This window comes from Heteronotia binoei, chromosome 13 (genome assembly GCF_032191835.1).
Source record: "Heteronotia binoei isolate CCM8104 ecotype False Entrance Well chromosome 13, APGP_CSIRO_Hbin_v1, whole genome shotgun sequence".
Lineage (NCBI taxonomy): Eukaryota > Metazoa > Chordata > Lepidosauria > Squamata > Gekkonidae > Heteronotia > Heteronotia binoei.
The window spans coordinates 84,005-111,029 of record NC_083235.1 but is presented as its reverse complement, the minus strand read 5'-3'; the positions used below and the strand labels follow the sequence as shown (position 1 = coordinate 111,029).

At 49.3% G+C, this 27,025-nt stretch overlaps 1 protein-coding gene across 2 annotated transcripts in view; it reads left to right on the top strand.

The window, feature by feature from the left end:
* The window catches only part of LOC132581239 (ultra-long-chain fatty acid omega-hydroxylase), a 51,398-nt gene extending 26,477 nt beyond the window's left edge, over positions 1-24,921 (top strand). For both annotated transcript variants that reach the window (XM_060252400.1, XM_060252399.1), the window contains exons 5-13: positions 1,635-1,762; positions 4,209-4,330; positions 7,819-8,086; positions 11,005-11,071; positions 12,633-12,762; positions 16,043-16,176; positions 23,276-23,340; positions 24,270-24,352; positions 24,627-24,921. In XM_060252400.1, coding sequence (XP_060108383.1) covers positions 1,635-1,762; positions 4,209-4,330; positions 7,819-8,086; positions 11,005-11,071; positions 12,633-12,762; positions 16,043-16,176; positions 23,276-23,340; positions 24,270-24,352; positions 24,627-24,804 — 1,175 coding nt within the window. In that variant the 3' untranslated portion in view covers positions 24,805-24,921. The remainder of the gene's footprint in view (positions 1-1,634; positions 1,763-4,208; positions 4,331-7,818; positions 8,087-11,004; positions 11,072-12,632; positions 12,763-16,042; positions 16,177-23,275; positions 23,341-24,269; positions 24,353-24,626) is intronic.
* The last annotated feature ends 2,104 nt before the right edge of the window (positions 24,922-27,025 follow it).

Below are 27,025 nucleotides of genomic sequence, written 5' to 3'. Positions count from 1 at the left end.
GAAATAAGCAAGATTGCCGGTAGGGTTGCAGACCTGTTTGAGGCTGAAGAGATTTCCTTCTGCTGGCATTTTCATGCTTCCCTGTTAGACTCTTGTCTTTGGAGGCCCTGTAGAAAGCCGCCCTCAGAGAAGAGGCAGCCAGAGTGTGTCTGGCAGGGAAACAGACTGAGGCCAGCTGCAAACCAGGCGGGTCATTCCAGCTGCAGCAGCAGTGGTCCAGTGGAAGGGAAGGGAAGGGGCAGTGCCCAGATGGCACTCAGCAGTGGCACAGGGACTCACCCTGGAATCTAAAAAGGCAAATGCAATTTTGGGCTGTATCAACAGAAGTAGAGTGTCCAGATCACGTGATGTGATGGTATCGCTTTACTCTGCTCTGGGAAGACCTCACCTGGAGTCTTGTGTTCAGTTTTGGGCACCACATTTTAAGAAGGATATAGACAAGCTAGAAGGGGTCCAGAGGAGGGCAACAAAGATGGTGAGGGGTCTGGAGACCAAGTCCTATGAGGAAAGGTTGAAGGAGCTGGGCATGTTTAGCCTGGAGAGGAGGCGGCTGAGAGGCGATAGGATCACCATCTTCAAGGCCTTGAAGGGCTGTCCTATAGAGGATGGTGTGGAATTGTTTTCTATGGCCCCAGAAGGTAGGACCAGAACCAATGGGTTGAAATTAAATCAAGAGTTTCCAGCTCAACATTAGGAAGAACTTCCTGACAGTTAAGAGCGGTTCCTCAGTGGAACAGGCTTCCTCCTTGGGAGGTGGTGGGCTCTCCTTCCTTGGAGGTTTTCCAACAGAGGCTAGATGGCCATCTGACAGCGATGAAGGGCCTGTGAATTTAGGGGGAGGGGTTTGTGAGTTTCCTGCATTGTGCAGGGGGTTGGACTAGATGACCCTCGAGGTCCCTTCCAGCTCTAGGATTTTCAGATCAAACAGCAACAAAAATACCCACCCTGAGCCTGACTACTGCAGTGGCTGCTGGGGCTGGCGTGGGAGGGATTCTAAGCAAGGTTTGGGAGGCCTGGAGTTTGCAGAGCTACTTCCAGCTCTTTGCATCAAGGGCTGCCTTTGGCCCCTACTGGTGTGGTGTGCCTGAAAGAGAGCAGGTGGTACTTCAACAACCAAATTGCTTGCATAAATTTGTAGGGAACACAACAGTTGCTCCCTTTTGACTGGTCCATCAAAGGTGGCCTCTGACCCTGAGAACGAGGTCATTCTGTATCCACAGTGGCAGCCGATCCTTTCCAGGTAGACTGGCATCTCCATAGAGCCCTAGAAAGGCCAATTGTATTGATGCCCTTTGGGCAGAAACGGCATCAGGTGGGGCCTCTGGTCCATCTGCTGCAGGATTCTTACTGAAAGGGGCAGCCGGGTTCCTCCAGGGGGACTGATTTCATCCCTGCAGCAGTTGCAGTCCAGAGGATCTGACAACTGCAGGTATTTCATGATGACTCCCTTTGGCCAGCGAACCCTGCAGTCATCGGACCCACTCAGCCCCATGAGTCATCGTCCCTCTGGGGGGTTTTCTGGATGTCCTTCACATATAACTCCTGGAGCCTCCTGGCTGACGATTGATGAGCATTTGGCTGGCTGCTGACAATTCCACCTCCCTGATGCTACTGACCTCTTCTTGTCCTCCAAGGGGATGGATTACTGCTGAGTGCTGGGAAGAAGTGGGGACGTCATCGGCGCATGCTGACCCCAGCCTTTCATTTTGACATCCTGAAGCCCTACCTGAAAATCTTCAACCAGAGCACCAACATCATGCACGTGAGTGCCTCGGTCGGGCCAGCGCTCTGCCAAAGGCCCCGTCCTGCCTGGGCTGTTCCGTCACCCAGCGCTCCAGAGTCCAGAGCTCCCTCTGCATTAGGACTGAAGGGATGCAGGAAGAGCTATTCTCCAAATGGTCTTTGGATGTGGTCTTTGCTTTGCAGGATATTCTGCTCAGGCAATGCTTTTATTAAAAAACCAAATGGCACATTCTGAACAAAGAGCTGTACTTTTTCATCTGGGGGAAGACATCTCATTTAGCAGATGGCCTGTTCAAAACCTTTGTAGCTGTAGCCTGCAGTTGTGATCATCAGTGCTCTTTGGTGGTGGTCATGTACTGGCACTGTGTGTGGCAGAGAGCCTCCCCACAATCCTTGCTGCCCATCACAGCCCATGACTTGCCCCAATATTTGTTCAAACCATTAACTGGATGTCCTTCAGAAGCTGTGTGTGCTCGCCATCCAGGCTGCACAATGGGGATCTCAGGATTGTCTGTGGGAGGAGGGGTCTTGAATGCTGGAGCATTTGAGGACCTGGCAGTTACTGATGCCCTGGAAGTCTCTGGAGAAGATGAATGATAGAATCTTAGAGTTGGAAGGTTCCTCCAGGCTCATCTAGTCCAACCCCCTGCATGATGCAGGAACTTCACAAATACCGCTCCTTCCCCACCCACCCCCACCCCATACACAGACATCCATGCCCAGAAGATGGCAAAACCCTCCAGGATCCCTGCCCAAAGTGGCCTGGAGAAAAACTGCTGCCTGACCCCCAAAGTGGCAACCACAATTTCCCCGGGCGTTTAAGAAAGAGCCATGAGAATTAAGCCCTGATGCAGCCCTTCCTGCCCTCCTTCTTATGATCTCTGCCTAAGTTCATAGAATTGCTGTCAGATGGCCATCTAGCCTCCGTGTAAAAACCTCCAAGGAAGGAGAGCCCACCACCTCCCCAGGAGGAAGCCTGTTCCACTGAGGAACCGCTCTAAACTCACAAATCCCTCCCCCTAAATTCACAGGATCCTCATTGGTGTCAGATGGCCATCTAGCCTCTGTTTAAAAACCTCCAAGGAAGGAGAGCCCACCACCTCCCGAGGAGGAAGCCTGTTCCACTGAGGAACCACTCTAAACTCACAAACACCTCCCCCTAAATTCACAGGATCCTCATTGCTGTCAGGTGGCCATCTAGCCTCTGCAGAAAAACCTCCAAGGAAGGAGAGCCCACCACCTCCCAAGGAGGAAGCCTCTTTCACTGAGGAACCGCTCTAAACTCACAAATCCCTCTCCCTAAATTCACAGGATCCACATTGCTATCAGATGGCCATCTAGCCTCCGTGTAAAAACCTCCAAGGAAGGAGAGCCCACCACCTCCCAAGGAGGAAGCCTGTTCCACTGAGGAACCGCTCTAAACTCACAAACACCTCCCCCTAAATTCACAGGATCCTCATTGCTGTCAGATGGCCATCTAGCCTCCGTGTAAAAACCTCCAAGGAAGGAGAGCCCACCACCTCCCAAGGAGGAAGCCTGTTCCACTGAGGAACCGCTCTAAACTCACAAATACCTCCCCCTAAATTCACAGGATCCACATTGCTGTCAGATGGCCATCTAGCCTCCGTGCAAAAACCTCCAAGGAAGGAGAGCCCACCACCTCCCAAGGAGGAAGCCTGTTCCACTGAGGAACCGCTCTAAACTCACAAATACCTCCCCCTAAATTCACAGGATCCACATTGCTGTCAGATGGCCATCTAGCCTCCGTGTAAAAACCTCCAAGGAAGGAGAGCCCACCACCTCCCAAGGAGGAAGCCTGTTCCACTGAGGAACCGCTCTAACGGTCAGGAAGTTCTTCCTAATGTTGAGCCGGAAATTCTTTTGATTTAATTTCCACCCATTGGTTCTGGTCCTACCTTCTGGGGCCACAGAAAACAATTCCACCCCATCCTCTAGAGGGCAGCCCTTCAAGGACTTGAAGATGGTGATCCTATCACCTCTCAGCTGCCTCCTTTCCAGGCTAAACATCCCCAGCTCCTTCAACCTTTCCTCATAGAACTTGGTTTCTGATGGTGTTCCAGCTCAGCTCCCCACCCCGTGATGTTCTTGAACACCAGAGGTTCACAGGTACCACAACAGGCAGGTACCTCATATTTTGAGGCTCTCACCGTCAAGGTGATATAGATTTGCTAGATACAGGAGTTGAAATGGGTTTGGGGGAGAATAATAAGACCAAACTTGTGCCCACACTCAGAGTGAAGTGCATGTACACAAAGCAGTTTCTCCTTGTGCTGGGCTGCCCCTCTGGCCTCTTTGCTCCCAGGGCATCTGCCTTCCCTTTTCCTTGTCTCACAGCCCTACCCAAAACTGGGTGGTCCTTTTACCTATCCCTGTCCCTCCCATGCCGGTTGATTGACAAGGCCCATTTGTTTCCTGACTCTCCCGTCTTCCCATGTCCTTCGTAGGGCAAGTGGCGCAGGCTCACCACCGCCGGTGGGGTCTCCATGGACATGTTTCAGCAGATCAGCCTCATGACCTTGGACAGCCTGCAGAAATGTGTCTTCAGCTATGACAGCAACTGCCAGGAGTGAGTAAAACAGCAGGGGGAGCCACAGGCCGTGTGTCTGGAGTTTCAGCCCCACATTGCAATGATTCTCAAGGCTAGAGGCATATCCCCCCCATCCACCAGGGCTGGATTAACAATGAGGCCAAGTAGGCACTGGCCTATGGGCCCCCATGCTTTTAAGGGCCCCAGGCTGCCCCCCCCCCCACAGTTTCCCCCCTGCCTGCAGCCCTCCCAGCCTGCACGGGCAGCCAGCCACTGAGCCGCTCTTTGCCCCACTTGCCTGGTGCGGCTGCTGCTGGCGTCACCAAGTTTGCCTCTCTCTGCCTCTCCCCCACAGCTTTGTCAAAGGGGCTTTGGAGAAGGGGTCTGCAGGCTGCAGTGGGGGCCATGGGCAGTGGGGTGGGCACTCAGACTCTGAGATAATTTGCAAGCCCTTCCCCCAAGATTTTGACACAGAGTTTAATCCGGCACTCCCAGGACAAAGAGGACTTCCCTGCTGTTTACACACAGGCTTTGCACAAAGAACTGGACTGCCCCTCATGGGAGAGGAAGGAGTGGTACAGAACACCTCCTCAGACTGGGCTGGAGAGAAAGGCCAGGAGGCTCCCATAAACAATATGCTCATCTGTGCTTCACACTCTGTGCAGAGGTCAAGTTTCCATAAAATCCAGTCCTCATGGCTTCCTCTAAAGAAACCTGGGCTTTTATCCTATGACCATCCCATTCCAGAGTCACAGTAGGACCATAGAGTTGGAAAGGGCCTCCAGAGTCCTCTAGTCCAATCCCTTGCACAATGCAGGAACTTCACAGATACCTCCCCCCACACATACATCCCCAGTGACCCGAAGATGGCAAAGGCCTCCAGGATCCCTGGCCAGATTGGCTTGGAGAAAAATTGCAATCAGCATTTCCCTGGCTGTCTAAGAACTAAGCACTGATGCAGCCCTTCTTGCCTTTCTTCTCATGGCCTGCTTAATTCACAGGATCAGCATTGCTGTCAGGCCTCTGCCTAAAGACCTCCAAAAAAGGAGAGCCAGCCACCTCCCACGGAGGAAGCCTGTTCATCACTCTGTCTGGAAGTTCTTCCTAATGTTGAGCCAGAAATTCTTTTTATTTAATTTCAGCCCATTGGTTCTGGTCCGATCTTCCGGGGCCACAGAAAACAATCTATCCTCTATATGACAGCCCTTCAAGTACTTGAGGATGGTGATCCTATCACCTCTCAGCCGCCTCCTCTCCAGGCTAAACATGCCCAGCTCCTTCACCTTTTCCTCATGGGACTTGGTCTCCAGACTCCTCACCATCTTTGTTGCCCCCCTGTGGACACATTCTAGCTTGTCTACATCCTTCGTAAATTGTGGTGCTCCGAACTGAACACCATACCTGAGGTCTAACCAGAGTTCCATTTTGTTTGTGCTTAAGAAGACAACCCTATTTACATGCACCTATACATTGAAATAGTATGTGTGGGGGGGGGGCGGTCCCAGAAAGGTAGCTGTGGAAGTCTATGGCTGAGACATTTCTTAGGAGGCGTGCTTTGACATGATGATCATAGCCAACACTTCACCAGACAATACTTAGACAATACTTAGGTGTCCTGAACCTTTTTGAGCCTGTGGGCACATTTGGAATTTTGGCACAGCATGGTGGGTGCAACAAAAATGGCTGCCACAAAATGGCTGCTGCAAGAGGTGGAGCCAGCCACAAATTGATTGCCGCAGCTCAATTTCAGTGACACAGTGGACATCCTTGTGCTTTGGTGACAGCTGCTGCCAGTGCAACCTATTAAAAAGCCTGCACAGCCAATCAGAGCTCCAGGACTCCTCAGAACCCTTGCTGCCTGGCCCCGCCCGCTTCCCAAGAACACTCGGTGTCCAGGTAGCACCAGGGAAGGTATCAGGGGGCACCACAGCCCCCCCCTCAGGGACACCACATTGTGGGCTCTTGACCTAGGTGACACTTCTCAGTGTAACATCACCTTAAAATAATGGGGAAGGTAGGGTTGCCAGCCTCCAGGTGGGGCTTGGAGATCTCCCACTTTTACAACTGATCTCCAGCTGGCAGAGGCCACCTCCCCTGGAGAAAATGCTGCTTTGAAGGGTGGACTCGATGGCATTGGACCATGCTGAGACCCCTCCCCTTCCCAAACCCCGCCCTCTCCTAGCCCCACCCCCCAAATCTCCAGGTATTTCCCAGCAGGCAAACCTAGGGGTAGAGAGGAGGAGGGGGAGGTCTTGGTTTTGTTAACAGGGCTCTGTGGGACAGTGCTGCTCTTCATACCTTCAGTGGGGTGAGTGGGTAGGGGGAGGTGTTTCCGCTTCCTCGCCATAGGGCGTCACTAAAGAGTGGGAGGGGCATAGGTTGCCATTTCCAGAAGAGACGTGAGGAGGTAGGCACACAGCGGCTGAATGGATAACAAAACCTGATACTGGCACGTGATGTCAATTCCAGTGTCCAGGCTGTGTTCTGCTAGTCAAGGGGTGGCAAACTGTGTGGCTCATATCTGTATGGCTCATATCTGGGAGAACTGGGTTTGATTCCCCACTCCTCCACCTGCAGCTGCTGGAATGGCCTTGGGTGCTGGTTATGGGGTGGGGGAGAGGAAGTTAAAGGAGATTGATCTGAGACTTTGAGATTCAGACTATAGGGTGGGATATAAATACAATATCATCATCTTCTTCTTCTTCTCTTGAAGGCCCTTCCAACCCATCAGCTGGCTTGGAGAAGTGATTTAAAGGGACAAATGCCAGCTGGCAACTTGGAGAATGCATTTAAAATTAAAGTTGCTTTTTTCCACCTCTCCCTCCCCCATCTATGCTTTCCTCCCTCCCTCTCTTCCTTCCTGTCTTGCGACTCTCAAACATCTGACATTTATTCTATGTGGCTCTTATGTTAAGCCCTCTGCTAGCCATTCAGTCACCTGGTGTCTGCACAGTGCCTCCATTGTTGCCTTCTGCCCTCTGCCAGAATGGGCATCTTGCACCCCTTCTTCCCCTCCAGTGGCAGGACTTGGCGAGGGGAGCTCCAGCCTCGTAGTGCCAAGACCCCTTGTAGTTCAGAGAGCGCAAACAAGCCACTTTATAAATGGCTGTTTATTGACCCTTGACAACGGCAGACTAATTAGGTGGGCAGCTTGCCCTCTTATATAGGTTATCTCAAACCGTTATATTTTTTAAAAAGCAAGTGGAAGCGTTTATCCCTCCCCCCAAGACATCTCCTGTCCCCTTCCAGGTGGCACAGCCTTGGTCACCCTTAGCAACTCTGCAGGCCAGTCGGAAAGAATTTGTATAATTGTTACAAGATAAGCAGAGCAGCAAAGCAGCAGCAATTAAGAATGCAGCTTCTCCTTAATACAGAACGGCTCCACGCTTGACACTTAGCAACCCGCCATGACTGCTTGCCTAGGTGAAAGTCTGAACAGGATTGTCTGAGAGAGACCCCCAGTTCCTGGACTCCCAAGCCCAGCTTTCCTGTGTCTGCTGTTGACAAGTGAACTTGCTGCCTTCCAGGAAATCCAGTGACTACATTGCAGCCATCTTGGAGCTCAGTTCCCTTGTCGTGCATCGGCAGCATCAGCTGCTCCACCATTTTGACTGCTTGTACTACCTGACAGCTGAAGGTCGCCGCTTCCGTCAAGCTTGTAACACAGTGCACAGCTTCACAGCTGACGTGATCCAGCGGCGGCAAGAGGCACTGAGCCAAGTGGGCCATGATGCCTGGCTCTGCTCCAAGAAGGGCAAGACCATGGACTTCATTGATGTCCTTCTACTCGCCAAGGTATGGACCCAAGAGGGAGGGAGGAGTCAGCCGGGGAGGGATCTGAATGGGAGACCAGCTCAGTAGTGGTGGGGCCACCAGATGTGTAGAGGCCATAGCAAAGGAAACCTTGCCAAGTGTCAAAATGAGGCCCATAAGGAGAGGCACTGCAGGTGAGAAATGGCTTAGTCGGGGGGCAGGATAGGGAGGGTGGCAACTAAAGGCTGAAGATGGGGGAGTTCCTCACCTATGCAAAAGTTGTTGACTCTCACAGACAGGCTGCTGATAGTCCCACCTGGTAAACTTCTCTTTCTCTGACTAAAGGGAACCTCCACATTCAGAAGCAGTAAACTTTTGAATTCTAGTGCCAGAAGGCAGTATCAAGGGAAGGCCTTGACCTCCCTGCCCTGTTGTTGGCCCTCCAGAGGAACTGGGTGGCCATTGTGTGAGACAGGAGGCTGGGCTACATGGACCCTCCCTGGTCTGATACAGCAGGGCTCTTCTGATGTTCTTCTCAGGGGAAGGCCTCGGCCTCTCTGCCTTGTTGTTGGCCCTCCAGAGGAACTGGCTGGCCACTGTGTGAGACAGGAGGCTGGACTAGATGGACCCTCCCTGGTCTGACCCAGCAGGGCTCTTGTGATGTTCTTCTCAGGGGAAGGCCTCAGCCTCTCTGCCTGTTGTTGGCCCTCCAGAGGAACTGGTTGGCCTCTGTGTGAGACAGGAGGCTGGACTAGATGGACCCTCCCTGGTCTGACCCAGCAGGGCTCTTCTGATGTTCTTCTCAGGGGAAGGCTTCAGCCTCTCTGCCCTGTTGTTGGCCCTCCAGAGGAACTGGTTGGCCTCTGTGTGAGACAGGAGGCTGGGCTACATGGACCCTCCCTGGTCTGATCCAGCAGGGCTCTTCTGAGGCTCCTCTCAGGGGAAGGCTTCAGCCTCTCTGCCCTGTTGTTGCCCTCCAGAGGAACTGGTTGGCCTCTGTGTGAGACAGGAGGCTGGGCTACATGGACCCTCCCTGGTCTGATCCAGCAGGGCTCTTCTGAGGCTCCTCTCAGGGGAATGCCTCAGCCTCTCTGCCCTGTTGTTGGCCCTCCAGAGGAACTGAGTGGCCACTGTGTGAGACAGGAGGCTGGACTAGATGGACCCTCTCTGGTCTGAGCCAGCAGGGCTCTTGTGATGTTCTTCTCAGGGGAAGTCCTCAGCCTCTCTGCCCTGTTGTTGGCCCTCCAGAGGAACTGGCTGGCCACTGTATGAGGCGGGAGGCCGGACAGGATGGACCCTCACTGGTCTGACCCAGCAGGGCTCTTCTGATGTTCTTCTTTGGGGAAGGCCTCGGCCTCACTGCCCTGTGGTTGGCCCTCCAGAGGAACTGGCTGGCCACTGTATGAGGCGGGAGGCCAGACTGGATGGACCCTCACTGGTCTGACCCAGCAGGGCTCTTCTGATGTTCTTCTCAGGGGAAGGCCTTGGCCTCTCTGCCCCGTAGTTGGCCCTCCAGAGGAACTGGTTGGCCTCTGTGTGAGACAGGAGGCTGGACTGGATGGACCCTCACTGGTCTGACCCTGCAGGGCTCTTGTGATGTTCTTCTCAGGGGAAGGCCTCAGCCTCTCTGCCCTGTTGTTGGCCCTCCAGAGGAACTGGCTGGCCACTGTATGAGGCGGGAGGCTGGACTGGATGGACTCTCCCTGGTCTGACCCAGCAGGGCTCTTCTGATGTCCTTCTCAGGGGAAGGCCTCGGCCTCTCTGCCCTGTTGCTGGCCCTCCAGAGGAACTGGTTGGCCCCTGTGTGAGACAGGAGGCTGGACTGGATGGATCCTCCCTGGTCTGACCCAGCAGGGCTCTTCTGATGTTCTTCTCGGGGGAAGGCCTCAGCCTCTCTGCCCTGTTGTTGGCCCTTCAGAGGAACTGGCTGGCCACTGTGTGAGACAGGAGGCTGGACTAGATGGACCCTCGCTGGTCTGATCCAGCAGGGCTCTTCTGATGTTCTTCTCAGGGGAAGGCCTTGGCCTCTCTGCCCTGTTGTTGGCCCTCCAGAGGAACTGAGTGGCCACTGTGTGAGACAGGAGGCTGGACTAGATGGACCCTCCCTGGTCTGACCCAGCAGGGCTGTTTTGATGTTCTTCTCAGGGGAAAGGCCTCGGCCTCTCTGCCCTGTTGTTGGCACTCCAGAGGAACTGGTTGGCCTCTGTGTGAGACAGGAGGCTAGACTAGATGGACCCTCCCTGGTCTGATCCAGCTGGGCTCTTGATGTTCTTCTCAGGGGAAGGCCTCGGCCTCTCTGCCCTGTTGTTGGCCCTCCAGAGGAACTGGCTGGCCCCTGTGTGAAATAGGAGGCTGGACTAGATGGACCCTCCCTGGGCTCTTTTGATGTTCTTCTCAGGGGAAGGCCTCGGCCTCTCTGCCCTGTTGTTGGCCCTCCAGAGGAACTGGCTGGCCCCTGTGTGAAATAGGAGGCTGGACTAGATGGACCCTCCCTGGTCTGACCCAGCCGGGCTCTTCTGATGTTCTTCTCAGGGGAAGGCCTCAGCCTCTCTGCCCTGTTGTTGGCCCTTCAGAGGAACTGGCTGGCCACTGTGTGAGGCAGGAGGCAGGACTAGATGGACCCTCGCTGGGCTGACCCAGCAGGGCTCTTCTGATGTTCTTCTCAGGGGAAGGCCTCGGCCTCTCTGCCCCATTGTTGGCCCTTCATAGGAACTGGTTGGCCCCTGTGTGAGACAGGAGGCTGGACTAGATGGACCCTCCCTGGTTTGACCCAGCAGGGCTCTTCTGATGTTCTTCTCAGGGGAAGGCCTCGGCCTCTCTGCCCTGTTGTTGGCCCTCCAGAGGAACTGGTTGGCCACTATGTAAGGCAGGATGCTGGATTAGAGGGGCCCTCATTGGACTCCTCCAACAGGGCTTTTCTTCACTTTAGTCTTGGCAGTTACCTTGTTTTGCATTTGCAGGATGAAAACGGGCAGCATCTGTCTGATGAAGACATTGCAGCAGAGGCTGACACTTTCATGTTTGAAGGTAAGATGGTCTGGTCTGGGCAGCCATTGACTGTAAAGGAGGAAGAGGGAGGAAAGAAGCTCAGGCCCTCTCGGCAGGCTTTCTGGCAGGGTTGCTGACTGGCGTTGTAAGCCAAGGAGTTGTCAGCAACTGGCCCTCTGACAGCACAATCCTGTGCACGTTTGCTCAGAAGTCAGTCCCAGGTATCACTGTCACAGGAGTGTAGTTGTTGTATGTCTGGATCGCCTTGTGCTGGCCCCCTGCCTGTCAGACGATGGGATCTCAAATTAACCAGACCTTGAATTGTTGCAAAGTTAGGCTTTATTTGATAATCCATAAGCATCAGTACAGGAAAATTGAGATTGATACATTGTAGCAGTAGGAAGCAGGCTATAAGGGAATACATCAAAGGGAACTATACAAAGCCGCAATTCTAAACATTGCTGAGTTGAGGTGCAAAGGTTCACACGGAGAGCCATTTTGGTGTAGTGGTTAAGTGTGCGGACTCTTATCTGGGAGAATCAGGTTTGATTCCCCACTCCTCCACTTGCACCTGCTAGCATGGCCTTGGGTCAGCCAGAGCTCTGGCAGAGGTTGTCCTTGAAAGGGCAGCTGCTGTGAGAGCCCTCTCCAGCCCCACCCACCTCACAGGGTGTCTGTTGTGGGGAGGAAGGGAAAGGAGATTGTGAGCCGCTCTGAGACTCTTTGGAGTGGAGGGCGGGATATAAATCCAATATCATCTTCTCTTATCTTATTGATATGCAAGGCCTTTCTCATGGTTAGTAACAGGTTTTCAAGATGGCAACAGTTCAGCTAAGTCTTTTATTTCAGAAAAGTTACATCGGCTGACACTTGGCTTAGACTCTTGGCCTCAGTTTCAGGCCTCAGACCCCAATGGAGGCCAACCTGTCTGCCCACAGCGGGGGCCTCAGACCTCTCTGGTGCATTCGTCTGCTGGCCCTTGCCCTCAGAGACAGCCATGAACTCTGCTCTCTCCAGCCGCCCTTCTGCAAAGCTCTGCCATTGCCCCATTACCAGAGGGCCCCTCTGCCCCATTGAGCCAAGATGGCTGGGCCAGTGGCCTTCTGTGGTGGATGCCCCCAGAGTCCTTGGATTGTCCTGGTGAGCTGAAGCTGCTTCTGAGCGAGAGCAGTGACAGCTGTCAGCAGGATTGGTGTCCCTGCTGAGGGGGGGTGGGGAGCCCACTGCTGCGAAGGAGGAGGGGAGGGGAAGGTGGTCAGGCTCCCAGGAGGGCCGTTCTCCTCCACTCTGAGAATGAAAAGATGCTAACCAGGTGGCTTATTTAAAGAGTCTGTGCAGTTTTTAAACTGCCTGTTCAACCCAGATTTAATGGGAAGTCCCACTGGTGTATAGCTGTTCACTAGAAACACTGAACTCCACAAGACAAGCCCAGAAGAAGATTCCAATGAGGTATAAAGGCGCAGGTCCATTTGCAGCATCAGAGTGTGAATGCAGTCTTGTAGGTTAGGAGAGACGGAGGAACATTGAGTGCCTTGGCTGCCTGAGCTCTCTGGCTGGATGAACTGTGGGGGGGTCCCTCTCTCTTTTTCTCTCACTGCAGGGCATGACACCACAGCGAGTGGGTTGTCGTGGGTGCTGTACAATCTGGCTCGACACCCCGAGTATCAGGACCAGTGCCGGGAGGAGATTCAGGACCTGCTGCGAGCCCGGGGGATGGAGGAGATCGAATGGTGAGGAGCGACTGGAGGCACTGGGAGGGCGCCCGTGGGAGCTCACCCAGCTCCAGAACCCAAAAGATGGGGGGGGGGGCGTTTTACACTTCACACCTGTACAAGGTTGCACAACTAGTGTATGTGTGCAAGAATTCTGGGTTCTGATTTTATCCTGCAGAAGTCAGCATTGATATTGCCGATGGGTGGAAATGGCCGGGCTTGGAAGAGAAGGGCACTGGACACACATGCAAGTCTTTTGTGATTTAAGAGGCAACTTAAAACAGCCTGTACACTGATTTATAAACATTCCTTAAGATTCTTAAACCCCCCAAATCAAACCCAGGGAAACGCACAAACCCAGGTCAAGCATGAGCAAGCATTTCACAAAGTATTTGAGCTCCATTTCCCCACCCAACTTGGGGGCAGAGATCAGCAGACTGGGAGAGGCTTTGGCCAGGTAGTTCCAGGTTGGTAGTCATGTGAGGAGGAGGAGGAGGAGGAAGAGGAAGAGAACAGTTTCCCAGGGTGTAAGAGCTTTGACAAACAAAAGCTTATCTCCAGGAAAATATTGTTGGTCTTCAAGATGCTACTGGACTCGGATTTTGTTCATTTTGACAGAATTCCTGTGATCTTTCCTCAAATCACATGCCATTAGAACATAGCTGACCTTGTTCCAAATCAAGGACCCTTCGCAGTCCACGGTGGATGAGTGAAGAAGACCCTTCTGCATTCCGCTCATCTGTGTCTTGGACGCTAGCGGGTGGGAGGAAGACAAAGCCTCTGTTTGCTGCAGGATTCCAGTTTTTGCTCGTTTTACACATCTGCACACACACTGCCATGTGACCTGTGGTGCTGGATTGGAGAGCCACTATTGTGGGTGGAGGCATAAAGCCTACCGGCTAAGTCAGCTCACTGATAATGTAGGAGCTCAGGAGGACTGTGCTAGAGCCCCCTCCTGCATGTGCCCGTCTCTCTGTCGGGATTCCAGTCTACTGTTGTTCCTCCAGGATGGCTGTCCTCCTCCTCCTCCTCCACCTCCACCACCCGTTGAAGTGTCCTTACAACCCAGAGCAAGGTCATGAGAGCCAGCTGTGGTGTAGTGATTAAGGTGGCAGACTCTATGCTGGAGAACCTGCCCCTCCACATTATCAGTGCTGTGCCTTTTGTCTCTCAGGAGAAGGGTGGGTTTGGGCCCGCTGCGTTGCCCTTGGAGGACAAGGACAGTGCGGTAGTTGATCCCCAGAGGTTAAAACCCTGGCAGGCAGGACCCATGTTTCCTGGCCCCTCTGGCTCCCAGAAGCCACCAGAGGAAACATGACCAGCAGTGACTGCTGGACCTGAAACCTGGGTGGGCCCACAGGCCATGGCTGGTGACAGAGGCTGGGGGTGTTTCCCTTTGGAGCAGGGAGCTCTTCTCCTGGGGGGGGGGTACTAACACGCCCACTGTTATTTTATGTCACCTTCCATCCTGGGATGAAACAGAGGGTAATTCTAGGCTGTTGACATCCAGCTCTTGAGGGTTTGTTTCCTGAATGAGGCAGCTGATTTTGGATACATAGCCTTATTTATGTATTACATTCAATTTCTATCCCGCCCTCTCCGCAAGCAGACTCAGGTGGCTAACAATCAGTACTATAATACAATTTAAAAACCAATAAAAGACAATTGAGAACATTTTGTGGTGCTATACAACTTCAGTATGGTGGGATCTTTCTTTTTTGTTGTTAGTGCTAATGTTCGTAACCTCAGCGATGTGAGGTGGCAGTTCTCTCCCAGTTAGGTGTTGAAGGCCTGTTGGAACAATTCAGTTTTGCAGGCCCTGCAGAACTGAGAAAGATCCCGCAGGGCCCTTATGGCCTCTGGGCGGGCATTCCACATTTCTGGAGCTGCCATCGAGAAGGCCCTGGCCCGTGTGGAACACAGCCTGGCTTCCTTTGGTCTGGGGATGGACAATAAGTTTTGTGTCCCTGAACGCAGTGCTCTCTGGGGAACATGCGGAGAAAGGCGGTCCTGCAGGTAGGCAAGCCCCCAACCATAAAGGGCTTTAAAGGTCAAAACCAACACCTTGAAATGGACTCATCAGCCCCCCCCACCATGTTGCCACAGAACACAGACTAGAGTAAAATCCAAACACACAGATGTTGTGGGATGCCTTTTATGAAGGCCAACCAAAGCAACACAGCACCAAGTGTGACCAGCTCACCAGCTGCCTTTGGTCCAAAATCAGGTGTCACACTTTCAAGCACGCACAACTGTTGCCTCAGATTAGGGTTGCCAGCTCTGGGTCCAGGAGTAGCTGGAGATTTTGGGGGTGGGGTCTGGGGAGAGGTGGGGCTTCAGGGGGGTATGATGTCATCACATCCACCCTCCAGAGCAGCCATTTTCTCCAGGGGGACTGATTTTTTGGGGGGAGGGGGGACAAAAAACTATTGAAATAAATAGGTTACAACAAGGGGATTACACAATAGGGTACTAAAACCCATATGCTACAGGTACCATTATTCTGATTACATACAAAGTGGTAAAGCCAAGGTTATCAAAAGATATACAGAAATATACATTAATCCATAAAAAATAGGAAATATAAAAAAAGGATGCAGTTTTGGAATGACATTTTGCTTTGCCAAATAGTCCACCACAGTGTACCAGAGAGCTTCAAATTTTTGCTGATAGTTTGCTAAATCTGGCATTAAGGGGAACTGATCCTGATTGTCTGGAGGTCATCTGTAATAGCAGGAGGTTGAGAACTCTGCCTCAAATTGTGGGTCATTGACGCATCTGGTCTCTTGCAGTGGCTTTGCATGACTGCTTAGACCGCACCTAGAATATTGTGTTCAGTTCTCCATCACTGCCCTTAAATCAGGGAATGTAACCCTCAGTTCCCCAGGATTTAAGGGCAGTGATGATTCTCCTGCTCTAGCGGATGTTAAGCCTGAACTTGCCCAAGAAGCCAAAGTGACCAAACAGAAACTATCATACTTTGGTTACATCATGCGAAGACCAGGCTTGCTGGCAAAGAGGAGAATGCTGGGAAAGCAGAAGGAAGCAGGAAAAGAGGGACCCCCAGAGCCATATAGTCCAACCCCTTGCGCAACACAGGAACTTCACAAAAAACTCCCCTCCACACACATCCCCTCTCTACTGTGGGCCATGGGCTGTGCAGACCAGTAAGTCCCTTGGAACTGGGGAAAGAGGAGAGCAAAAAGACTGCCAACTAAGGGAATGCACAGCAAGGATGCTGAACCAGCCAGTCAGATACGACCTCTAGTGTAATGTGTGGAATCCTTCCTCCTTTCAGGGAAGACTTATCCCAGATGCCGTTCACCACCATGTGCATTAAGGAAAGCTTGCGCCTCCACCCACCTGTCACCGTCGTGTCTCGTCGCTGCACTGAGGATGTGAGGCTGCCTGATGGACGAGTTATCCCCAAAGGTACCTCTCTCATTCTCGTGTTTTAACTATTAATAACACATGGTTACAATATTTAATTATCTTTTTTTTCTTATACTAAACCATATGATATTTCACCACCCCTCCCTCCAATATTGACTTCCCCGAAGTTATAAATTTGCATTTAATTCTAAAGGTACCACTAATCTATCAAAATATAATACTTTTGATTAATACTAAAAAATTGTCCAATGTCTTTTTACGTTCCACTCTTTCTCCATATATCCTTTGAATTTCTTCCACTCCTTTTTGAATAAGTCTAAGTCATAGTCTCTTAAAGTTTTAGTTAGTTTGTCCATCTCACACCACGATAAAACTTTCACAATCCAATCCCATTTCTCTGGTATTGTTCCTTGTTTCCAAAGCTGCGCATACAATGTCCTAGCAGCTGAGAGCAAATACCAAATTAAAGTCCTATCTTCCTTTGGAAAATTTTCTAGTTGTAATCCAAGTAAAAAAGTCTCTGCAGTTTTCTTGAAGTCATAACCCAAAATTTTGGAGATTTCTTGTTGTATCATCTTCCAATACTCCTTCGCTTTTTCACAAGTCCACCACATGTGAAAGAAAGAACCTTCGTGTTTTCTACATTTCCAACATCTATCCGACATTTTCTTACTCATCCTAGCCAGTTTTTTTGGAGTCATATACCACCTGTACATCATCTTAAAACAGTTCTCTTTGATACTCTGACGAGTTGAGATCTTCAGCGAGTTCTTCCAAAGGTGCTCCCACGTATCCATTTGTATTTCTGTATTCACATTGATTGCCCATTTGACCATTTGAGACTTTACTACTTCTTCTTCCGTAGACCATTTCAGTAATAATTTGTATACTTTCGATATTAATTTTTCATTATCTCCAAGCAGGACCCTTTCCAGTTCTGTTTGCTCGCGTCTAATTCCATCCATTTTAATATCATTTTCCACCAAGCTTTTAATTTGTTGAATTTGAAACCAGTCATATTTATTATTTAACTCTTCTGCAGATTTTAATTCAATTTTGTCTCCTTGAATCTTGAGCAGTTGATTATATGACAGCGCTCTTTCTTCATCAGATTCAGCTGTTATTTTTATTACTTCCGCTGGCACTATCCAAAGCAGTTTTCTCTCGTCGCCATATTTCGTATATTTTATCCAAATGTTTAATAAACTATTTCTGATATAGTGGTGAGAGAAAAAACCGTCCATCTTATTCTTCCCATAACACAGATATGCGTGCCAGCCGAATTTATTCCCATGAGCTTCTAACCATAAAGGTTTTTTATCTAACAGCATTATCCAATCTTTGATCCATGTCAAACAAACCGCATCATGATACAATCTTAAATCCGGTAGCTGAAAACCACCTCTCTCTTTAGCATCTATTAAAATCTTCATCTTAATCCTTGGTTTTTTGTGACATCTTTATCTTCTTTGGGAATCAAAGAAATTACAGCTTCTTTCCTGGTATTTGGAATTTTGGAATTTTTCCATTTTGGAATTTTTCCATTTTTCTCTTATCGTGTTTAACAATTTTCTCTTATCGTGTTTAACAATTTCATCAGTTTGGGTGTTATCTTGTCTTTAAGGATTGTATAAAATTTAGACGTAAATCCATCTGGCCCAGGAGCCTTACCTTCTTTCATTGCTTTTATTGCTGCTACGATTTCGATTTTCTCTATTGGGTCGTTTAAAGTATTTTTCATGTACTCAGTCAAAGGTGCCACTTGAAAATTCCGTAGATACTCTTCCATTTTTCTTCTTTATTTTCACACCCTTAAATAAATTTGCATAATATTTAAAAAATTATCTTTTAATTCCATCTTGATCTACTATTGTTTTTCCATCGGCCATAATTTTATTAATGGTTTTATTTTCTTTCTTTTTCTTCAGTTGCCAAGCCAAATACTTTCCCGGTTTGTTCGCACTTTCAAACGATTTCTGTTTCAGACTTTTTAAATTCCATTCTAATTCTTTATTCATCAAATGTCTTACTTGTGGTTGTAATATTGTAATTTCTTTTATTAATTTCTTTTCCCCAGGCCTTTTTTTCAATTCCGTTTCTTTTTTAATTTATTTCATTTTGTAACGCTAACAACCGTTCTTCTTTGGCCCTCTTATCTTTATTGTTCAATATGATTATTATTCTTCTCATTACTGCTTTATAAGTGTCCCATACTGTTTGAAATTCCATGTCATCAGTTTCATTTATTTGGAAGAAACCCGCAGTTTCCTTTTCTAAAAATGTCACAATATCTTTATCTTATAGCAAGTCCTCATTAATTCTCCATCTTCTTGTTTTCGTTTGCAATTTTGTAAGCCAACGTATTGGATTATGGTCTGCACAAACCTTTGGTAGAATCTCTACTTTTTTAGTTATAAGGCCCAAACTCTTGGAACCCCATAACATATCTATTCTAGAAAAAGAATTATGTCTAGCTGAGAAGAAAGTATAGTCTCTTACTTCAGGGTTGAATTTTCTCCATATATCTTCCAAATTTTCTTGTTTAACCAGCTCAAAGAAGGAGTTTGGTAGTTTTCCCTCTTTATCATTTTTCTTTTGACTTGATCTATCAATATTATTTTGTATTGTCCCATTGAAATCGCCCATCATTAAAATCTGGTCATATGTCTTTTCATCTAATTGTCGATTAATTTCTTTAAAAAACTTATCTTTCTCTCCGTTGGGCGCAAATAGTCCTAATAACAACTTTTTTTCGCCTCAATTATCACTTCTACTGCAATATATCTTCCTTCTTTGTCTTTAAATATTAGTTTTGGTTGTAGTTGTTCTTTAATATAGAAGACTACCCCTCTTTTCTTTTGTTCCGCCAATGAAAAAAATTCCAGTCCCAGATTTTTATTCCACAAAAATTTACGATCTTTTTGCTGTATATGAACTTTCTGTAAACAAATTATGTTACATTTTTGCTTTTTAATCCAATGAAATGTTGTTGTTCTTTTTTGTGGTGAATTTAGTCCATTTATGTTCCAAGATAGTAACTTGTACTCCATTATGATGTAGACTTTTTATTCTCTTCAAAAAAGCTATGCATCTCTTGTTCACTCTTTATTGTAATCTTTATTCCATCTTGTTCAAAGCCAAGACCTTCAGGTAATATCCATCGGAATCTTGTGCCCTCTGTATGTAGTCTGTCTGTTAACTTCTTGTATTTCTTCCTGTCATTAATCACTTGTCTTGGTAGCTCTTTCATTATTTTGACTTTGCTCCCTTCTATGATCCAATCTTTTTGAAAACCTTTGTTTAAGATTTTTCCTGCTATATCTTTAGATCTTAGCCTTATAACAATATCTCTTGGTAGGCCTTTATTCTTTGCATATGTTGAGTTAACTCTGTAAGCTCCATCCAACATACTTCTAAATTTTTCAGGGTCTTCTCCTAAGTATTCAGCAATGATATTCACCATGTGATCCATTAAGTCTGCCTCCTCCCCTTCAGGTACTCCTCTCAAACGAACTTGTGTTTCCATCAACTTGCAATCATGTATAGTAACCTTCTCTTGGAGTTTTAACAAAGTAGAAGCATGTATATCCACTTTCTCGGCTACCTCCTTAACTCTATCTTTAATCTCATCTTTAAAGTCCTCAATATCTTTCCTAAAATCTCCAACTTCCTTTTTTAAGTCTTTTCTCATTGCCAATTGCATTTTGTCCATAGCTTTTAACATTTTAGCCTCAAGGGCATCAAACTGAGATTGCATTTTATCAAATGAGTGGGCCCTTGCACGAGTTACCCTTCCTTCTGACATAAAAAAATAACCACCAAAACTTAAAAGTTTTTCCAATCAAAGTTCAACACCAAGTCCAGTAGCTTAGGGCCTGCTGTATCAAACAAAGCTAATTCTGTTTTTCTCTTAGCTTCCTAAGCTGAGATATTGATTTTTAACCAATTTGACAGTTTTATTTCCCTTTAAAATGGCACTCATTCTTTCTCTATGGTTAGAGAGGTCCTTCTTGATCCTTGTCTTAATTCCTTCCTGGTTTAAATGTCACAGCTTTTGTAATCCTTATAGACTTTGTTTAATTGGTCAAAACCTTTTACTTCCTAGGTCAAATTGCTCTGTTCGTGTGTCAAGTATCGCAGCCTTTGGAATTTGTAGGGATGTAAAAAAATAGCCTGCGTCACCAGTCCCAAGCTGCAAACATTCAAAAAGTCTTTCTCTTTTTTCTCCAAGCTCTTTCAAAGCTATTAAATTCAGTTTTGGCAGGCCGTTGTCTTATTTTATTCAGTTATGTTTCAACTCAGTTCATTTATAAATTCCAGCAATGTTTAAAACTTGTAGGAGTGTATAACATCCACAGAAAAAACACCTGCGTCATCAACCGCAATTATTCAAAACATCTTCCTCTTTTCCCGAGTTTTGCTAAAGCCTTTAATTATACAAAGTTCAAAAAGTTCAAAGCTGACAGGCAATTATCTTCCTTCAGTATTCCATCTGTTTATAAACTTCCGCAACTTTTAGATAAGCTTAGAAAGTCTCAAGAGTAGAAATATAAAACAGAGTACCTTAAATAGATATTCTTGGCACTTCAGCTTTCCCTTATCTTGCAATTATAAGTCCTTTCTTAAGTGTCCGACAGGCTTAAGTCAAATTAATGACTTTTTAATCCTCTGCAGATGTTGTTTAGACGTCCCTCTGATAGCGCCGGACATCAAGATTTAAAAAAGGTAGCTCCCCACCTTTCTAAAATCGATATCAACAGCTCAAGGGTTTTGACGTCATCTTGGATTAATCTTTAACTAAGATTAATGGGCATAGACCCCCCCCCCCCCCCGGAGAGGTCTTTTATACCCTGAACAGAAGAAAAAATATTCCCCTTACTAGGGAGCTGCAGTCTGCCTTCCAAGCCAAACAGGAAGCCCTCTGGTACCTCTCTCATTCTCTTGCAGCCATGACTCAGTGACAACAATCCATCTGCTCTGACGGATTCAGTCCCCAGACAGTATCTCCAGGTTAAAGGGTCAGGAAATAGGGAGCGGCAGAGACTTCCGCCTGAGGCAAATGGAGGCCTGTTGCTGGCCAAAGGAGACAGCAGGGACCCTGACAGGACAAAAACTTGTTAATAATGAATATAATACCAACACTTATTTACCCATTTCAACAACAGCACTAATAGCAAGACACAATCTGCAAATAAATGTACACATTCTAACCAATACATTTACACAGAGTCAAAGTGTCTTCCAAGGGGTTCACCTCAACGCTCCGGAGCCCGATGGAATGACGGGCTGCTGTGTGTGGATGATGAGAAGGCTTATTGTTTGGTTGTGAACTTTTCTGCTAGGGAGACTCTGCATGCTGGACCAGAGCTCTTGAGAAAGAAATAATCCAAAACGATCATCAGGCTTGTGGTCCTGGCTCTGGCTTTTTTGGATGCAGTCTCCTGGTCTTTAAGTCTTGGGCCACTTACAAAGGAGCACACGCCTATGATTGTTACTCGGACCGAGGACACGATTTATGAAGATCTGTCTCCGAGGCTTGGCGTAGACTCTGGTGCTACTAATTTATGTGTCTTACTATTGGTGCTATTGTTGAAATTTTCTAATATTGTGTAAATTGCTAAATATATTCATCATCAACTATTTTTGGCTCCCATGGTCTTGGCTATCTTGCTTGTGCTATTTCAGACAACGGTTTCTTGTTGCTTATCTCTTGGTTTGTGCTGCATTCCCTGCATCGGGAGTTTGGCAGGTGTGTTTTCTTTTGTTCTCCCATCCCATCCCCTGCAACAGTAAAGGTGCTCTCTGTTTTAGCATTCTGGGAACGCAGGCGGGTTAAGCCCCCACAAGCACATGCACTCTTGAGTGTATGGTAATAAAGATTTCAGCGCTTGTATTGCAAAAATACCTTTGATGGTCTCCACCTCAAACCCAGGGAAGTGGGTCGTTTAATTGACTTGCTCATTTTTACCCTAAGAATCTCCAGTTTACACAACTGAAGCCTATAGCTTAGTGAAGAATGCACAGTTCACTCCCTGGGGTGGTGACATCACAGCTGCTGGGCAAGACCGCCGCTCTCCCTCAGTGCCAGGAGGGTGCTGCTGCTCTGAGTGGGCATGGCCAGGGTTCTGACAGGAGAAATGAGCTGCATTCACTTCATGCAAAGACTTAATGGGGGGACATGATCGTTCTCTGCAAGGCTTTGAAGGGCTTAGAGGAGGAGGGCAGGGAGCTGCTCCTGTTGGCAGCAGAGGAGAGCACTCATAATCATGGGTTTAAATTAAGGGTGGGAAGGTACCGACTGCATATTAGGAAAAACTTTTCAAAGGCCGAGTTGTCCCACAGTGGAATCTACTACTGCGGACCCCCCCCTCCCTAGCAGCCTCCAAGCAGCGGCTGGACAAACCCTGGTGAGAAATGCTGTAGATTGACTGAACTAGATGGCCTGTAGGGCCCCTTCCAGCTCTGGGATTCTATGAAAGACAAGCATGTCTTTTTCTTGGGCAAATGTTTCAGGGTAATGCAACGGGAGCAGAGCGATCCGTATTCGCATGCAGTGACACTTCACACAAAACGTTACAGAACAGTGAAAAGAACTCACCTCTGCCGTATTCTTCCACAACCACTAATGAGTTTAGAGTTGTTGCTGTGGAGCATTAAAGAGAAGCCGGTCTCCACTGATGCCCAAGGGACACATGGGTGGGGTGGGGAGGGGGCATTGTGTGTGCTGCCCACTTGTGCCTTTCCTCTCTAATGTGTACTTAAGAAAGGCAGGGTGACATTTTGCCTTCCTCTTGCCCACCCTCTCAGCTCCATGGCAGGCAAGAGAAAATGCTAGTGCAGGAGTAGGTCAGCAGCCTCCATAGAGTTGGCAAGGAATGAGGGCCAGGGCAGCCCCATGATCCGTGCTGGAGGAGGCCCTTGCAGCCAGGAGGTGGAGCCCATGCCCCTGGGGCTAGAGCGGAGGGATCCAAATCCAAGAGGGAAGCAGCCACTGTTTGCCGTTGCCCTCAAGCGTCCCTCCCCTTCCCAGTCTCTGGGACATTCTTGCCTTTGTGGTCCCCCCTCTGGCCCTCCCCCTTTTTGTCCCCCCCCTCTTCTGTGCAGCATCGCGTTCAGCACATGCTTTTCTCTCCCACAGGGACTATCTGCCTCGTCAGCATTTATGGGACCCATCACAATCCTGCTGTCTGGCCTGAGCCGGAGGTACTCTTCTGAGTTCACAGCCTCGTCGTTGGGGATTTGGGGGGGGGGGTGTGCTCCTGTAGGGTATCCTCTCCTTTTTAAAGCCACGCTGAACTCTGTTTCTTTAATTTCCAAATTCATATCCTGCCTTTTGTTCACTTGGATGCTCAGTCCCCTCCCAAATAAGTTTATTGTTCTAGATGTCTGTAAAAGACTTCAGCCTTGGCACCCGTTGCAACACGATAAAGCACCTTCCATAAAATAGCAAAACAGACAACAAACAGCAAATAATTAAACAATGAGCCATAGAATGATGCTTCAATGGACACCTTTTCTGTTTCTTCAAAGGAAATGCTTACAACGGCTTTCATTGTCCTCCCTGTTTGGCTGAAGAGAATTTATTTATTTAATTCAATTTGTATCCTGCCCTCCCCGCAAATGTGTCTCTGGCCACATGCAGAGGGCCCTTTCATGTGTAACAACAGCCAGACCTCTGAGATTCAGAAAACACAACGAGTGGGTGAAACAATGACCTTGTCTCCTCTCTCTCTCCCTGCCCCCATCACTTGAGATGGAGGAACTCTTTCCAAGCTGCTGGCACCTGAGATTTTTCAGGCCCCCAAGCAGCATAGACTGTTGTGTTCCAGCAGCCAAACAAGCAGAATTTTCCAGCACTAAAATGGGGTGGGGGTGGGGTGGAGCATCAGCAGACCTACAAGGGCCCATGTTGTCTGGGGTGGTGGGGAGAGAGCATCAGCAGACCTACAAAGGCCCATTTTGTATGGGGGGGAGAGCATCAGCAGACCTACAAAGGCCCATTTTGTATGGGGTGGGGAGAGCATCAGCAGACCTACAAGGGCCCATTTTGTGTCCAGAAATGGACTGCCTAATCGCTGCACTCCCTGTGCCCTCCCAGTTTCCTCCTTTGCCAATTGCTTTTCTTCTTGCAGGTCTATAACCCCTACCGCTTTGACCCAGGAACCTGCCAGCAGCAGCCCCCTCTGGCCTTTATGCCGTTTTCGGCAGGACCCAGGTATGCAGCAGGCGGTGGTCGTGGCTTCCCAGGCCTGGGGGTGGGGGGTGGAGTCTCACCTGCTAGGCTCTAAGGCTGCTGTGAGCACTGGGCAGGAGGTGGGTTGGAGGTCATGCATTGGTTGTTCCTAAGGGTGGGGGCAATGCACCTTCCTTTGGGAGCAGTGAACAGCACATACCTCTCCTCCCAGTGGAGCAACAAGAGTGATGGGAGAAGAAGTAGCAGCCAGCTGGCTATCGGCCTCCCACTGAGCTGACCTCTCTTGCCTTTGCAGGAACTGCATTGGGCAGAACTTTGCCATGTCAGAGCTGAAAGTGGCCCTGGCTCTGACCCTCCTGCGGTTCAGAGTGCACCCGGACGAGAGCCAGACAGTGCGGCGGAAGCCGGAATTAATCCTGCGGGCAGAGAATGGCCTGTGGCTGAGAGTGGAGCCCCTGCAAGGAACATCCTGATCAGGAGAGAAAAGAAAGACCGGAGGAGAATGTTGCAGTCTCTGATCCTGGCATTAAGGCTACGTTGTAATGCTGGAAGTGGAGCTGTAGTGCCAGAATAAATTTAACAATATACTTGCCAGTCTTTGAGGCCTCTTTTTTTAATTTTTCGAATTTTTTATTGAAAATACGCAAAGGTAACAAAGACTCAGAATGCAAGAAAGTCGCCCTAGCAGTTGAAAAGCCACTCCGTTTTCTGTAGTACGATGTCATTCCCCCCCAATGAGCAACTAAAGGGAGGCCAGCTGTTCACACTGGTTTAAGAGCAACGCTGATGTGTTTGGCCCGCAGCCTGCTCCGTGGAAGGGGTGGGCGGGGGGGGGGGTCCTTGGAGCAGGAGAGACCCCCTCCCTCCCCCCCGCAGGATGACGTCACTCCGCGGGCGGGGGGAGCCGGCCTCCTCCTAGAGCGGCCTCCTGCGCCGGGCCCGCCTCTTCCGCTCGGCCAGCCGGAAGTGAGGGGCCGCCCTCCTCCGTGGTTTCTTCCCGGCTGCCGCCGAGGCGCCTCCGCCCTCCTCTGGTGAGCGCGGCCGGGGTGGGGGCAGAAGAGGCCGGGGGGCGGACTGACTGAGGGGGGCTCCTGCCTGCCCTCCCTCGGGACGCCACGTGCCTGCGGGTCTGAGCGGGAGGGGGAGTGAGGGGCCCCCTCAGGTGCCCAAGCCGGGCGGGGCCTCCCTCCCTCCCTCCCTCAGCGCCGCCTGCCTGCCTGGCCCCCCGGAGGCCGCGGGGGGGGAGGGGAGGGGGGACTCAGAGGGCCAGCCCCCCCCGATCCGCGCCTCCCGGCTGCCCCTCCCCCCAAGAAGCCGCCCCCCTCCTCCGTGGCTGCCCCCCGCCCGCCCCGCCCTCAGTGCTGCCCGGGGGGGGGGGGGGGAGGCCGGCCTCCTCCAACGCAGCGCAAGAGCCGGGGGAGGGAAGGGGGGGGGGGCTGGTTTTGAAACGCAAAGAAATGCGTGGGGGGTGTCCAGACACCCTGCTGGTGACCAGGGAAACGTGACCAGACCTTTGGGGGGAGCACAGCCCGTCTACATGAAGAACCATCGCGAGTGCTCTTTGGCGCAATGTGTCCTCCAGTTGCAGCATCCCCAGGAGTCCAGAATCAGGCTGCAATAGGCCAGTTAACAGCTTCATTTGCCCTCATTTTACTAGCAGCCAAAGCGAAAACTGCTACCTTGTCAGAAACCGTGGAGTTAATATTTGATAATAGAAATATCAGCTTATCCATATCAGAGGCCAAATTTCAGTCAGAAACTTGCGTCTAGGCTCTGAGTACAGTGGCCAAACCATAACATAATGGAAGAGATCTTCCAAAGAAGTTTTGCATATACAAACACACTGTTCCTGAGGTGTATCATCCCGGGAGGTATTCTGTTGGCATAATCTGAAACCGCAGAGCTGGAAATGCTGATCTAAGTTTATACACAGTAATATTTGCCAGATAGGCGGCTCTTAGGTGGTCCTTTATATTTTTATACCATGGGATATCTCTGGATCACCTAGTCCAGATCCTGTTAGCATGTAAATAAAGTTGGGACTTTTTGTGTTCGGATGCTGTGCATCACCGCTTGTCTGCATGGAACTTCCCTTGCCATGTTGTTGCTCACTCACACAGTCAACAGAGATCCTTCTGAAGCTCTTTGCAATGCTAAGGAGTTTTTACAATCATGAATATTTTTTTATAGTCTGCCTTTCTTGTTGAGACCCTTTTAGTATCCTGTGTAGATCTGGCCACCACACTGCTCACCCCCCAATTCCAGACAATGTATAAACAAATTCAATACAACCAATCCTTGTGGGACCCCCCTGCTCAGTTCCCTCCTCTGTAAGAACTGTCCATTTAGTCTTACTCTCTCCATCTTGTCATTTGGCCAATTTCCCATCCATCTCAGGGCCTCTCCTCTTGTCCCAGACTGCTAAGCTTGCCAAGAAGCATTTGGTTTTTGTCAAAACCTTTTGAATGTCCAAGAGTCAAACTAAATGTGATGGCAGCTGTAGGTTCATCTTGGGCCTGCTTACATCATTTTAGGAGCAGATGTGACTCTTAAAAAATTGCCTTGTGGACCCCATCTGAGGGGGGTCTGTGGTGGCTGGAGGAGTCTCCCCCCCCCTCCCTGGTGCTGAAACACCCCCTTGACCTGCTCAAGGAATTCTGAAAGGCTGGTGAGTCAGGACTTCCCTTGGTAGTC